This window comes from Lolium rigidum, chromosome 1, assembly GCF_022539505.1.
Source record: "Lolium rigidum isolate FL_2022 chromosome 1, APGP_CSIRO_Lrig_0.1, whole genome shotgun sequence".
NCBI lineage: Eukaryota > Viridiplantae > Streptophyta > Magnoliopsida > Poales > Poaceae > Lolium > Lolium rigidum.
This window is the reverse complement of record NC_061508.1, coordinates 364070449-364086301: the sequence shown is the minus strand read 5'-3', so window position 1 is coordinate 364086301 and position 15853 is coordinate 364070449. Positions and strand designations below refer to the sequence as shown.

At 42.1% G+C, this 15853-nt stretch overlaps 2 protein-coding genes and 2 long non-coding RNA genes across 6 annotated transcripts; all 4 read right to left on the bottom strand.

The window, feature by feature from the left end:
• Positions 1-263: 263 nt before the first annotated feature.
• LOC124684750 lies at positions 264-5125 on the bottom strand. Of its 2 annotated transcripts, XR_006997139.1 has the most exons (5): positions 3776-5125; positions 3582-3687; positions 2731-2819; positions 1753-1879; positions 264-1043 (listed from the first exon to the last, which is right to left on the bottom strand). It is a non-coding gene; the product is annotated as an uncharacterized LOC124684750 (long non-coding RNA). The 2 variants fall into 2 exon arrangements; XR_006997138.1 differs by having other exon boundaries at positions 264-1879.
• An 88-nt stretch (positions 5126-5213) lies between these two features.
• LOC124684751 lies at positions 5214-6893 on the bottom strand. Its single transcript, XR_006997140.1, has 3 exons — positions 6589-6893; positions 6450-6485; positions 5214-6349 (listed from the first exon to the last, which is right to left on the bottom strand). It is a non-coding gene; the product is annotated as an uncharacterized LOC124684751 (long non-coding RNA).
• A 1418-nt stretch (positions 6894-8311) lies between these two features.
• On the bottom strand, positions 8312-13093 carry LOC124684748 (probable DNA replication complex GINS protein PSF3). 2 transcript variants are annotated; one of them, XM_047219008.1, is made up of 7 exons: positions 13005-13093; positions 12200-12284; positions 12052-12123; positions 11521-11624; positions 11212-11304; positions 8758-8897; positions 8312-8648 (listed from the first exon to the last, which is right to left on the bottom strand). In XM_047219008.1, the coding sequence occupies exons 2-7, from the start codon at positions 12242-12244 to the stop codon at positions 8518-8520; spliced, it is 585 nt and encodes a 194-aa protein (XP_047074964.1). In that variant the 5' UTR covers positions 12245-12284; positions 13005-13093; the 3' UTR covers positions 8312-8517. The 2 variants fall into 2 exon arrangements, with proteins under 2 accessions (XP_047074964.1, XP_047074965.1); XM_047219009.1 differs by lacking the exon at positions 11212-11304.
• A 1713-nt stretch (positions 13094-14806) lies between these two features.
• Positions 14807-15584, bottom strand: LOC124666053 (early nodulin-like protein 3). The gene is made up of 2 exons (XM_047203402.1): positions 15346-15584; positions 14807-15207 (listed from the first exon to the last, which is right to left on the bottom strand). The coding sequence occupies exons 1-2, from the start codon at positions 15518-15520 to the stop codon at positions 14807-14809; spliced, it is 576 nt and encodes a 191-aa protein (XP_047059358.1). The 5' UTR covers positions 15521-15584.
• Between the last annotated feature and the right edge of the window lie 269 nt (positions 15585-15853).

Below are 15853 nucleotides of genomic sequence, written 5' to 3'. Positions count from 1 at the left end.
TATGATGATTAGATCTAAGACGTAATATGGTTCAATATGAAGCACTACGACCACTACAGGAATCTAACAACAATTTATACATACCCCTGAGCACATTCCAAAATGATAAACGCCTTTCAGTTGGTACCAGTCCTTAGGGCACGATCCCCATGAAATTCAGGTAGATTAATATTTTAGTATAACATAGAAATAAATAAGGTATTGAAATGATTATTGGGCTTTACAAAAACGAAGTCAATATGATAAAATTTAGGTAAGGCACACAAACGCTCGATGGTTCTAGCAAGAGCAACACAAGTGAGAAAGGAACAACAAAAAGCAACATCTACATAGGCTGCCTATGGGACAATTCGGTATAGCACGCTACCAAACCATGTCATTTCAATAGTTTCTTAACTCTTCATGTTCACCGCATGATGCAACTTAGCTATAGATCTATAAATCGCCAACTTGAGCCACTACTTGAATGGTGTGATGCCTGGGCAGCCTTTCATCAGTTCACGAAGCAGAGAATAGGGCTACAACCTGAATACTTTCATCCTTTCAAAGGGCCTCAACCCGAATTCTTTCATGCTTTCAACAGCTCTATAACCTGTCATCCTTTCATCCTTTCAACAGGGCTCTAACCTGAATTCTTTCATCCTTTCAACAGGCCTACAACTTGAATCAGCTCTTTCGTTAGTCCACCAATAAATACCAACAATTAAACATTTGATTAGATCCTATTCGTCTATGTGCAGAAGAACAGATACCCCACCATAAATGAACAGATATGAGGTGCACATTGAAAATTTCAAGCGAACCTTAATTCGAGATATCATCTAAACTATTTGCAATATTGCTGACAACATTGTCCATACATACATGAAGAACTAACAATCTGGAAATAAACCAATGAGCAGGGATACTTTCATGGATATTACAGACACATGAATAGAGTCAAAAGTTTATCTATGTTTGTAACTTGAGATCAGCAACGCCTCCATGGACAGAAACATCACCACCCACCTTGGGCATTGGTAGGAATAGGAGGGAAAATGACACTGTGAAGCAACCAACCACAACAAATGAATAGCAGAACACCATGTGGTATGGAAGGGATAAAATGAAAAGAACCCAACCAACACAAAACATGAAAAATACCCTTTAGAAACAGAACATGCAAACATTTATGTAAACAAAAAATTACAGGGTGGAGAAAAGGCAAACACCTGACTTCGGTGGCAACACCCTCTGAAACACACAAAGGCAGAGCTGAATTTGTAACACAAATATACATGAGGGCATGGCGAAAAACTACTGCCTAGGAGAGGAGAGCATATGCTAACGATGGGAAATAAAAATTATTTTGAGCTATCAAGACAGGAAAGGGTTGAGTCTAACAGCTGTAATAATAGCCACGAAGAAAGTCTTCCATAATTTAAGAGGTTGACATCAACTATTAAAAAGCAAGTGAGAACCTATCATAAGCAAAAACGGGTGCATCATGTGTATATCTGTCAGAAAGATATAACTCACTGATTAAAAGACCTTTGTAGAGTAAACAGGATTTAGTTCTCACCCGCTACTGCTATAGATACTAACCATACCTAATTGATAATGCTACATTGATTTTAGTACTTTATCTGCAACAATATTCAAAAGAAAGCCAGTACCTATCATAAGCAAAAAATCTGGGCACTCATTTAAATCTGGGCACTCAGCAACGATTCAAACCTGGATCTGGATTAATTAAGAAGAGAAGAAGCTCACTTGAGGTGTTGTACATTCCATCTGTTCACAAGCATGGAAATGTTCTCCAATGGATGTTCTGTACATATAGCTTATACTTTCCATGCTTTATCTTCATAAGTTTCGAATGTATATGAATTGTTTTGGTCTGCCAAAACAAAATCTGAACTCAGAAATAATAGAAGATAATACGAAACATTCTTACCATTACAGAAGTCTAAGGATCAGTCCCGTGAATAAGTCAACTATACTCCCCGTTGTAATAAATAAAAAACATGAACTCCAGTAGATTGTACAAAGATATTTTAGGAAGGTGTCGGGTCAAAATTCAAAATTTAAGATCATAATAAGCTGACTAACAGGGCAGATCAGTTGATTACTGCGGCATAATCTTCTACTACAGGTCTCATTCATATTCATTATATACAGTTATATCAATGTTTCTCCCTCGACAAATGGTTGATATGAGATGATGTCAAATATTTAAATGTATTCACAAGTCTTGTTCTTCTGCACAATCAGCTACACATCATACAAAAGAAATATTTAGTTATACAGTTACCTCGAGACAATGATCTATTTTTGTATTTAGAAATGGCTAAATATGTTTTATATCATTAAGACACAGAGGCTATTACCCAGCCCCCAAGATTTCATGGTATACCAGGCTTGAAATAAGATCCTATATGCTGCTTCTCTGTTTGTAGATCCTGATTTTTTTAAAGTACCCCACATGTTTAGTCCTTCTGTACATATATGAACATTTCTTATACCCCTCTCCCCTTCTAATTTGTTCATGTGTGTTAAGTGTTCTCCTTAGAAACCTGAAGAACCTATTGTAGATTTTAAGTTAGGTTCTCCAGTACCTAACTCAAACTCTTAAAGAACGATGACGTGTACTGTTGCTATAATACTTTCCGTATTTCTTCTCTACATATTATTCTAGGAGCAGAAGCACATAACTGTGCAAGAACCGAGGAGAAAATAAACATAACTTACCTTGTTTCCAAATCTGAGCCAAACTTCGGGCCTGAAGACAAGGAGAACCGATGACGGCGACGGCCACGTTGACCACTGAGCCCCACGACCTTGCATACCAGATGAAAAGAAAAACATTACACAAAATCAGAACAGTAATACCCCTTGGACAACAAAGAACCAATTTGTGTACTAGGGAGCAGCTGCGCTAGTGTCACTGCTCCGCCCAGTTACATGTGATATTTAAGATTTGTTAGGGATCATCAGGGAGGGATAATAAAAACCCAAAGTAGTAATAAGCATGAATTAATCACTAGGACAAGGAAAACGACTCCTCTGAGTCAGTCATCAACTGTTGATGACCTCTCTATCCACTCCGCACATGACAGAGATCTAGTAAACACGAAGCAAAATGAACCATCAAGCTTTCAACAAAGCTTGTTAGTGTAACTAAAAAAACTAATTACGCTTCTCATTTGTAAACATCAGGCAACACACATTTCAAATCTCATGCTATTTACCGGCAAAATTGCATGTGGAAGCAGGTATCTCCTATATTGGATCAAGATAAAGTTCTACACATAATCATTTAATCTTTTGAACACCCAAATTCAGGACATCATCAGAACTACGAATTAGGCCCATGTAATATTTTGGCAATCAAGAAACAGAGCTCCAACCTTCCCTAGTACTTCCTCCGCAAATTATAAAATATAGAGACAGTGAACAAACAAAATAGAAACACTTATTCACTAAGCTAACTAAACAATCGATTGCATGTTGACATAGGAGAATCTGAAATAATTCAAATGCAGAGAGCAATAGGAGATAGGAAACAAATAGTAAAAAACTAAAAATGACGAAATACACACCTTGAAAATAAGGATTGCCGTACAGAAGCAACCAAACGAATTACGAAATCTTGTCCCAGTGTCAATTTATTGCAAGTAATATGCAAACGGATACATTCTTGAAAACCTGTAGAGAGACAAAAGATGACAATGGGGCCACAATTGAAAAATATAGAGATGAATGAGGGAAGGGGATTAGATGGGGGTTTAAACACCTGTACAGATGCAACATGGATGCGATAGTCAAGCTCCTGTTTTGAGACATCACCGACGTTGTTTGGGAGCACCGGCGAAGCTACTGAGGGCCAAATTGAGCCGTGGCCCACCCAGCTTCAGGGAAAAACTAAAAATTTCTAGGTGTAAGCTTAGCCACCCGGCAACACTGCAAACGCCCATTCCCTTCGGCACCCTGACTCTTTTTTGTATCAGGGTCCCATCAACCGTGGTATAGTTTAGGGAAGCAACATGGAGGTTCAGCAATACTGCACCAACAGCCTAGAGCAGGCAATGAGCCAGCGACCCAGCCCCCAGGGCAGAGGCGCATATGACACACCCACTCCCCTCATCCAACTTCACTTCACTCACTGTAAGACCACAAGTAATTTACTTTCATCAAACTATACTTCACAGCATCATCAGCAAGGGAAATTTGTATTTTCCCACATAATTCTTTTCCCCCACACTGAACCATCGGTAAGTATAGTGCAAACTTAGAAACATCGCAATTTGAGGAAAGGAGGCAAGAAATGAAGACTTAAAGTCTAAAATTGCAAATACACAATAAGGAGGCAAGAAAGAAAATTTCTAGAGAACAATTAAAACTCAATATCACTATGAAAGACAACAAATAACTCTTATTCAGTACCTTGATTCCATTACGTGAGAACTATTTCTATCTATTAATTTCATACACTTTTGCCCTCCATACAATCAACAAAAGAATCAGATAAAACAAACGACATGACCCAAAGGGACTTTACCGCAATGTTTCCTCAAACTATGTCACTTTTGCCATGCTGGCATGGTCAGAGAGCTCATCATTGTGAAAGGAATATGCAGACATCATAGGACTACAAATTCATAGAAAAAATTACCTATACATTATATCTTAACTGATGACGAAATGTAGATTATAAATAAAAACACCCTGAAGATTTGTATGCATATAATGCCTTGAGGCCACCTATAATGTTAGCATATACATAAGAAAAACTGAACACGAATAAGGCCTTGAGGCCACCTATATGAATTATCAACCATCATTTCATCACTATGAGAAGATACATGATCAAATTTACACAATAAATCTCACTGTAATGGTATAGCTATGCACATCTGAACAGAAATCTTTGTATACACACTAAGAAATATAAATACTCTTATAGGTTTACTTTCCAAATGTCGGATTCAAAGGCCTACCAGCAGTTGCAATCTTAGTTTTTCAAGGGCACTATGAGGTGAACTTGTATCCATTTGTGCTTCTGCCACAATATTAGCAGAAATGACTAATGAGCACATCAATGAGATATGGTTTATACAAAACCATTGTAAAATCAGGTAAGTAATAAGGGAAACCAAACTTAAGATAACATTTGTTCGTAACTGAATTATCTCAAAGCTCTTTTTTTTTGTCTTGCACACAACTTTAAGATTTAGCCTGCAATTTCGTGAAATAGTTTAAGTGAGGTTCAGCTTCATCTTTCACATATTTGTTAGAGTAAATTCGTTAATGCATACAACTAATTAATCAGCTTATTCCTGTGGGTTTCGCGAACAACCAAAAAGACACACAAAGAAGATGGATGCTCAAGTTTGACAAACCTCGATCAACATCACAGGCAGTGGAGGAGCTTAGTTGAAGCAAACCTGTGCCATGGCCCGCCCATCTATCCTATTATTCAGCCTTAAAACATAATTAGTCTTATCTAATCCCGCTTTTCCCTAGTGTTTTCTCTCTAAAAAAATATTTTGGCCCGCCCTGATTTCTTTGTCAAGCTCCGCTACTGATCACAGGCTGTAGAAACAATGGTTTGGTGAGCCATTCAGCAAAAGTGATGGAGCTCCACACCATTCAAGCTGCGGAACCCAGAAGCTCGTCCTCACTGTGCATTCGAAACAATCTAGATGAACCAAATAGAATTAAATATTCAAAAGCCCAGTAGACTGGCAGCATTCCAGCACTTTAACAGTTTGCCATGTCCAATAAAAGATGTGAGTAAAGTAGAACGCTGAAAGTAACACTTTTGGGTAATTAAGGTCAGCTGGTCTCCATCTTAACAAATAGCACTGCGAAAACCTGCTCTATCGGCGTCAATTTAGTCAGTCCAGGAAGGATAATATGCAGCGAGGAGTTACAAATATTTAGGTAATGAGCAAAGACATGACAGAACCGATCTAAAAACCCCGATTAATTGTGAGTAAGAAACACATGGCAGTATCAATCAACAATCTTCCATCAAAAAGCTGTAAAAGTAAAATAAATCCAGCACTGATGTGGCATGCTTAAGATAAATAAACACCAGTGTTCAACAGAACCAGGAAGAAGGAAACACCTGTGTTTCATGCTCTGCTCAGTTGCCTCCTTTGACACCTCATATGTAATTTGATATGAAAAATAAATCATATTTTTACAAAAATAATATCCACCCATAGGACAAATTCATCAATTGCACTTAAACAAAAAATAACTTACTTGAAAATTTGGGAAGGGGGGTGCATCATGGCTACCGGCTGAGCTGAGCTTTCCCATGTCCTAGCGTGCCAACTGCCATAGGATGTGGAGTGCTAATCTGAATCCAGTATTGGATATGAGCAAACAAAAGGAGAGCAGAAAATTAAGGGGTTGTGGACTAATGCAGATCCTGGATGGGAACTCCGGAAGATATGTACCTGAACCTGTCCCTTCTCTCTTATCTCGACTTGCATCTACAAGATGTATCTCTTAGAAGAGAAAATGCATGATAGGGATCTAAGCCTGGCAGCAGTGAGATTGAGAGAGAGAGAGAGAGAGAGAGAGAGAGAGAGATACGTGGGATCTTGTAGTCTTGCCGCTCCATCTCTCTCTTTGTGTTCTCTTCCTCCTCGTAGTTCTCACTGGCGTCAGTACACCACCATCAACCTAACGATGAGCACCAAGAAGGTGAGTCCGTGGAAAAAGGCACGAGGATGCAGGGGAGGGGAATAAAAAAACGAAAATACAGAACAAATCTATTATGAAATAGAGCACAAGAGCGAACAAATCTCAGGAAAAGCAAAAGAAAAATCTCAAAGAAACCAAAATCAAGAACCAAAAGGGATGGAGAGAGAGGATTTGGCATCGGGAGATGCGGCTGAGCCAGCCAGCAGGCTGTAGGGGACGGAGTGCTCCTCCCGGCAACGCTGCAGCTTGTGGCGGCGGCGCGAGCGGGACCGAAGGCGCACGGAGATCCTCCCGCGCTGCCGGTGAAGCCCCTCCTCTACCGCTCAGGACCTCTTCCTCTAGGCCGCTGGAAGTCGACTCCCCTCATCCCAGCAGCCTTGTCGTCCCTCCATCCCATCTCTGCCCACAGATCAAGACCTGAATGACCAAGAATAGATGGACGAATTGGAGATTGGGGAGAGGAGGAACGTGGGGATTGGGGAGAGGAGAAGGAATGATAAGCACGGGAGGGGGAAGAGCTGTGGCGCCGGCGTAGAGGAGGGGGTGGGGGTGGCAGCGCCGGCGCAGAGGAGAAGCCAGGGCACGGGCGGCGGCTCGATGCGGAGGGTGGGTGCGCGAGTGGAGAGGAGGACGAATGGGTAGGGTTTGGCCTGGGATTCTCTGGTTTTGTCTCATCTCAGGCAGGGAGGAGGAAAACCCGAAATTACCCCTGCCGTGGAGATCTTTTCCACGCGCGTGACCAAACCAACTGCCAGCCGCAGCGGCCGACGAGCGGACCCGGCCGAAGGTGGGACCCACGAGCAGTCTCAGGCGGGGTAAGACAGGGCTGTTGCATGGCTTTATCTAGCAGGAGGACCAACCAACACCCTTGCTCTCAGCTGAGAACGAACGGACCAGATTACACATACGAAAAAATCGGACGCTCCAGAAGCTCAAAGCGCTGTGAGAACCCCATGGGGGTGCAGCAATTATACCTTTAGATTTTCTAATCACTGTTGATTACTTGCTTTGTTACACGAAATAATTTTTAAAATTTCCTGATTGTGAAATAGGATGGTGCCGGGGCATGGTGTTTTGGGTCATAGGTCCAGATGCACCTATTATGAAAAATGTGTTTCAAATTTCTTTCAAAATGTTAAACAATTCTCAAATAAAGCTGGAGGTACATCTGGACATGTTGTGCTTGCACACAAAAATTTGTTGGAAAAAAAAACATTTTTTGTGGGCTATGTAAAAAAGGACAAAAAGAAAATCTCATGGGAAGCTATTTTGAAGCACCTAAAATTGTCTTTTTACACAAGTCACATAAAATGTTATTTTTTCACAAGATTTTGTGTGCCAACATAGAATGGCCAGATGTACACCTAGAATTTATTTTCATTTTAAAAAAGATTTTGAAATATATTTTTGGCCAATGAATGCACTTACACTTATGAACCAAAATAGATATCCCGATGGTGCAGTGTGTTTTTCTCACCATGAAACAGAATCATGTTTTGAATTGCATTTGCAATGCCCATATATATGCAGCAGTTGTAGCTTCAAACCCCGCCAAAGTCCGACATCAGCAACACTAGCTTGCTGCTTTATAGACAGTTGGGGCTTTTCCATACAAACAGATAAGTTGGTTGCTGTCATAGAAAAAATAAATAAGTTGGTAGTATTTCCTTGCAGGTCATGGGAATATGAGCTAATTTAAGTAAGATATTTGATGTCTGATCTCATAACGGAATTGCCTCGGTTTTTTTTCCTTTCACTACAGTACCGGATCAACCAGTAGCTCTAATGCTTCATTCCAGCGGTAAACACAGCTACTTTTCAGGCCGTAGAGGACCCATCAGGAAGTTTTGTCTTCCTCTTCCTGCCAAGAATGGATGCCTTCTGTAGCCTTGCACCCCCAACACGCCATCTCTTGAAAGCAGCCATCGATTCCCTAGCAGATTCGAACACTTCACAGTGAACGAAGATAAGTTAACCCGGGCAATAGTAGGTGTTATCTCACCACAAGATAAATGGATGACTAGCAAAAGAGTAAGTTCAGCAGGGAGAAGTTTGTACCTTGAGCTTCTTCTGTTGTAAGGCGTGAGGCAAACTTGGGCACTGTCATTGTGGAAGAGCTGTGCGACTTGCTTAGTATCTCCTTGTACCTACTGGTGAATGCATAGCGCAAGAACTGGCCAATGCTCTTATCACTCACCCTGTTGATGAAATCATGCAAACAAATAAACCATTAAGGGATATGATTAAGTTTTACCTTTATAATACTCCCTCTGATTCATATTAGTTGACTCAACTTTGTCTAAATATAGATGTATCTACTCAACAAATGCATTTAGATACATCCGTATCTAGACAAAGTGGAGTCAATAAATTTGGATCAGAGGGAGTGAGAAAGTATAATTTAAGTGAAAAAAACTGCAATCATGATATAATTTATACATGCGTCACAGCGAACTGTATGATGACCCTATTTCACTGAACTTTAAGGTAGACATCTGGACTTTGACAGCCCTACATTTCTCTGAAATACTCGATCATCCACTGTATACATGTCTCACCTCATACGAATGATTAAGAGTTACTAGACTAGTGAAGAAGACAAATATCTTGTTCCACAGGTTAACAGGTTTTCATTGCTCTCTTACAAATATTGGCTTCAGTTCAAATGCTTTAAGAGCATCACTCGACAATAATATATAAGATGACTAGACATCACTAGGTAATAATTTGGTGCATCCCTATCTTCAGCATATGAAGTACCAAGGCAATACAGAACACCATTTTACAGAGCTGGAAAAATTTGTGAAAACAGAAGTGAGGACTGCCACTTGCAGGGAATCTTATAATTGAATGTGATGGGTTTGCCCAATTTAATTACCCCCACGTGGAAGCTAGTCATGCAGCCAAACATGCAAGTTGAGGAGTTCATAACCTTTCTGGCCTGTTTATAAAGAAATTCTGACCTCTAAGCTGTCACTAAACCCAACAGAATGTGTCACATAATTCACATTGCAAAATGGTGCGCATTTGTACTGCAATTGACATGCAGCATATCTAATCTGTAAATCATTAAACGTTATTTATGGAATCACCCGCACCATAAGAAATACCCAAGTCTCTATTAGGATGGCTCCTGGCATGACCAACCCAAGTCTCTATTAGGATGACTCCTTGCATGCATCGTGAAGTGATAGCTCCACATGTTCACCCAGTCGACACACCAATTGGTACAGGCAGCTAGTAAACATCCGATACCTTATGTTCTAGTGGCAACAAATATTGAAGGACACAAGAGAATTTAGTGTAGAGATGCTTGAAGGATGGAGACTATGATGATTGTGGTACAGCGTGCAGAGTATGTCTTTGAAAGGGATAAACGTCAAATAGTTATAGCTTTTTATCCAGGGAGACTTAGTTATGGTGTATTCAGCTCATATTATCATACGTGATCATGAAATCAACACATGTCAAAAGCGACCTGGTAGCACCAAAGGAAGTTCTTCAGGTTTATGATAATATTATGTAAAATAGTAGTTGGGCCACAGTAACAATAGCAGAACCAGCAAGGAACCATATTTTATATTATTCAGATCGAAATGAACGGAGAAGATCAATTAATCAACATTTCCAAGAACTAGACCTCACACCTTAAAACTAAGGCAAGAAACCACACCTGAATATTCATTATCAATCATTTGTTCGAGTAGACAATGGGGAGCTTACTGCTAAGTGTGGAATTAGAAATACCAAGCATGCTCAGACCATGAGGCTAAAATAACTAGAAATCACTGGAGTTATTCAAGCCATACCCACAACATAACAGCATTTTCTGCATAAGATTGCTGCTAATTGAACTTGCAGCAGTTCATCTCGTTTTAAGGCAACTAGAAGGATACCCCGAGCGTTGCAGCGGGAATTTCTCCGATAACTCTATTTTGTAAAAAACAAAAAGGATATAAGTTGATTGGAATAGGATGTTATTTGTAGGAACATGCATGATTCAATTGGCGTAAATAGTCAAGAGGCTAACTTAAAAAAAACTAACTTGAAATGGTTATGTAGTTGGCGGCTAAAAGTTGATGATGTGGATAATTGGATGGCTTAAAAATACATGATGTCGCTTGCATGTAGAGTATTAATGAATGTTAGTGGGGGATGACATGGATTGGATGGCTAATAAAATGGATGATGTGGATAGCTTGCATGTTGAGATAGACAACTTAAATGACCCTCTAGTGGGGTTTTGCTTTATAAGAGATATAGATATGCTAATGAAGTATCTTGTTCATGGAGAAACATTTGAATAACAGAAACAAATGCAGAAAGAATAATGCATTGTGGTACTGTATGCCAACATGATTACGGAAACTACTAGGTTAAACAGAGCAATTGTTAGCATATCTAAGGATTGTCAAAATTCAACGTGATAATGGAGTACCTGTCTATTTTTAACAAAGATCATACAAAAACATTGTAACGAAGAAGAAAGAATTTAAGTCATTCAGAACTTAAAAAGGAACAATCTTGCATCCTAGCTTATAAAAGTAAGGGCACCGAATCCTCAAATCAACACAAGCTGCATCAGCTTGGATCTCCTTCCGAGTTCTGCAGCACTATCTGATGTTAAGAGACATCTCAACTCCAAACATACTACAAAGTACGCAACACAAACCACAGAACTAAGCAATGTGTATTCTACTGAAGAGCACTTTATCAAGTTGGCATGTAATTTGTTGAGATGAGAATGATAACAAACATAGATCCCTCTCAACAAATGGATGTGTATGGAACAATGTAAATAAAGATTACAATGAAACCTACTTCTGGGTGAAGCAAGGAGGTACATTTATTGACACCGCTTGTTCTAGAGACAGCATCCCGTGTGCAAGCCACAATGGAAGGTCGACCTTCGCACCCTTTTCAACCTGAACATAGAGAATATAGTCAGTTCTCTTTTTGTCAGAACTGCAGAAAATATCCTAATTTCTTTCAAATTGGTGGTCATTAAAGTGCTCAACACTGAGAATCTAACTCCCAGTTGGTGTTCATTACAGAATATGACACACCAACAACTAGCTTTCCAGATTAGTTTTAGAGATTAAAATGAAATACTATGTACGATGCATCTCAAGTAAACATCACTTAACTAGTGCACCATATTTGAAAAGGAAATTGTACGATAACAATTGGAGCAGCGGAAGAATTGACAGCATTGACCATTGTTAAGGTAATGAGGGGGTATGGCCTTCCTACACTCAGGTGTTACCCTCATTACCTGTAACACCCATCACCAGGTTTAACATAACACATATATAAACATAAATGCACAAAAGCCACTGGACATATGCTTACACTGTTTCTCTCAGCACCAGGATCTAGCAGACCGACGCCATTTGCAGTTACTTGGAAAACTACCGAAATAGGCTGCAATTTTCAGTAGAACATATTCACTCCATCGGTATAAGCATAGGCGAAGCATAAGATTAAACGAGTAGATTACCTCCTCCTCCATGAGGATGTCATCAACATCGTAGTAACAAGGCATTCCACCAAGTGGGACAGATCACTGCTGCTTATTCTCGACTCTGCATGAACAATTTGCACAATGCCCATGAGCAGCAATAGGCCAATGAGCACACACACGCAGCAATCTAAAAATTATAGCTCGGCGAAGGATAGAGCATCTCCAAGAGGCCCCCTAAACCCCTCCCCCTATCTCCCCATATAGAGGGCCTCCCTCAAAAGACGCCCACCTTAAAGTTTCCCTCTCTCCAGCAGCTTCCTCAAACCTCACCCCACTATGATCTTCTATATTTTACGACATAAATTTGCGTTTCTTATGGCACCACATAGATTTGTTCCTCCTGTATACCCTCCGTTCCATATTAGTTGTCGCCGATTTGGATTTATCTAGATAATATGGAAGGGAGGGAGTAGTTCATAATACGTGTACAAATCAAGCACATTCCCCTCCGTAGCCCTCTTCTTCCTATAGGATTCTTCTCCACCGCTCCTCCTGATTTTCCTACTTCAGCTATTCTTCCTCGTCAGCATCGCCTCCCTCCCTCTGCTCCCATTGCGACACTCCTGGAGCTCCCTTTGTCCTCCTACCCGGCCGCCGCGCCGAGACTCTCCTCTCTCCGTCCCTCTGCTCACATCGACACCCTGCAGATCCGGCGTGCCGAGCTTGGCGGCGCCGGCGCGCGTGGTGCCGCCGGCTGTGTGTGGCTGGGCGGGTGCGGCGGGCCTGGCGTGGAGCCGTCAGCCGTGGAGGTGATGGTGCCATGGTGAGCTCAGGGACAAACCTGACTGGCGGCGGCGATGTCGACGGCGAGGGCGATACGAGGCCGGCGTGGATGAGTCCGGAGCGTGGAAGCCAATCGCCGACGGCGACGCGCCGCCGTCGCCGTCGCGAGGGGAGAGGAAAATGGGACTACAGGCGAGGCGAGGCGGGAGTACTGAAAGTTACGCGCCCGATTTTCCGGAACAACTCGTTTTTTTCGGAACAACTCGTATTCCGCGCTTCGGAAGTGAGCGCGCAACTCTGAGCGCAGGGTGGCCGCCCCAAGAGCAGTACATGGCCAAGATTTCCTCTCTTTAAAAAAAAATTAAGGAAGAGACTAGATACTACGTACTAATATAGTAGAAGTGAGACTTAACGTGACAATTTTAGAAATTCGTTTTTGGGACCGAACTCCCGTCGGTGAGGTGCGCCATTGCGACCCCAAACCACTAGGCTACGTCGTCAATTTCCTCTCTTTTTCACTTTGTAAATAAGTATGAAATATGTCCATAAATTAGAATTATAAAATTGCGGAAAGTAGTACTAGCTTGCTAATTCACTAGTATTACAACATTGTATCGTATAAGACAAAATATTGTCGTGTCCTTGAAATATTTTCGTGACATGGCAAAACAAGATGGAATAGACACACATGCCAATTCTTCTAGAGCTTGTCTTTGCATGCACACCCTTACATGGTTCCAAGTTAAGTTAATTGTTCATATGCATGGAGCTGCTTCTGCAATAGTCCAGAGGATTTTCTTTTATCAAATTTTACTGAGCACAAGTTCTAGTGTTTGGACTTTTAGAAAAAGGTCACCTCAAGTTGGGCCCACATTATTAGATTTACCTATTATTTTAGGTTGAGACATGAGATCTATTTCTCCCCATGGGTTTCTCCCATGTTCTCTCCTTGCCTAAACTATCTTGGTCCTCCTCCCCAAATAGATCTCATCATCCTTGTCGTTCTCCCCAAATCGAGATTGTCGTCGTTGTCCCCACCTTGCCGCCATGGGAATTTGCTCTCCCACCTTCGCACTGAGGAGTAAGAGTTTAGCTCCCCCCCTCCCCCCGCCTCCCCATCCCAAAATCGGAAAGAGTATCACCAAAATGAGCTCATCGCTCTCTCTGCCTCGCGGCGAGAGAAGCTTTTGCCTTTGTATTTTTATAGAAGAAATGCTCACACAGGAGAAAGTAGTTTTAAAACCACTACCAACTTTTCTTCCTCGTTTTTTTTTTGGCTGTAGCTTTTTATTCGCCCTAATTTAACTTGTTTAGCAGCTGTACCTTTTATTAGTTTTTCTACTTTAAGTATTCATGCAAATCAAGTACTTGTCCCAATTTACTCAGCCGTAGTTATATAATCCAATACTAATTTACTTCAATGCATATTACTTTATTTTATTAATTAATTTTTATGATAAAATAAATATGATGTTTATTATTGAAAGAAGGGGTAGTTTTTTCTCACTAATCCATGTTACGATAATTTTTTTTGTTTTGACTATTCGTCGGGATTTTCTTTTACTGTGAGGAAGACGTCCCTGTTTCATTTGGATATAGATTACTTCCGTTTGATTCAAATAACTTCTTGGTTAACCTGGATCCGTACTATCATAAAAAAGACACAAATTCCAAAATACTGAAATCTCAAGTAGGCCATTGGAGCAAATCCTTTTCCTATTTTTATGATTATGTTTCACGCTAACACTGTCTTCTTCTACAGACAGAAGAAGAACATTTTTTTGTTTGTTTTCAGATCTAGAAACTAATCAAAGAATGGCCACCCGCGAATCCATGATCCTAAAGAACAGGGCAAGGAACTCAGAACCCAAGGAGCGCGGCTCCGAGGAGAGCGCCGAGAAGCAGGGAACCGCTGCCTGCCGTCCTCGCGGCGGCACCTTTAGCCGGCGCGGGCGCCGGGGCAGGGGCAGGCACGTGGACGAGCCCGGCGGCCCGCGGGGACTGAGCGGGCGCGGCAGCCGGGACGGGCGCAGAACCGGGGCGGCGGCCGTGCTTCTCGGACATGACGACGACGATGAGGCGCTCGCCCTTGTCGCAGTTCCCGGGGGTGCCGCTGACGAAGTAGCGCCGGCCGGAGCGCGGCAGCGGCACGGTGGCGTCGCTGGCCTTGTAGGTGTTGATGGGGCTGGCCGTGCTGCAGCGGTTGTAGTCGTCCTGGCTGACCTCTAGCACCGAGTCCGCCGCGGCGTTGAACTTGAACACTACGTTGGACATAGAAAAAGATTCAGAGGAATTCGAGAGACACAGGAACTGCAAACGTGATTGAATCTGCAACTAACAAGTATCTACTAGCTAGTATACACGCGACTGAAGCGATTCCTGGTGGTGGCATGACTTACCGAGGTTGTCGCCGATGTGGAAACGGTTGGCCGATGCCCACTTGTTGAGCGCGTCTGACATCGCCGGCACCTTCCACCCGTCAGTGGGGCCGCCGACGATGAAGTCCTTGGCCTGCGATCCAGCCGCGAAGGCGAGAACGACGAAAGAGCAGAGAAGGAGCGCCCTGGACGCCATTGTTGACAGGACAGGAAGGTTGGAGTAGAGTGGCGAGAGGAGAGTTGTGGGAGCAGACGACTGTGTGCTATGCTGGGTGTGGGTGGGGAAGAGGTGAGGCAGAGGGGGCGTTTAAGTAGGCAGATGGGGTCAAAACTAGCCGTTGAATAGGAACGTTCGGGAATCGGGAGAGAGGCGTGCTGTGCTGCGGCGGCGAGGTAACGTACCCAGCCCCAGCCCAGGTTGGCAGCTAACGTTCCAGGTAAGGTCTATCTTCTATTTTGGACCGTTGCCCTTCTGTGGTCCCGAGAAGGAATCAGCCAACGGACAGACACCTGAGACTCGGTGGAGCAC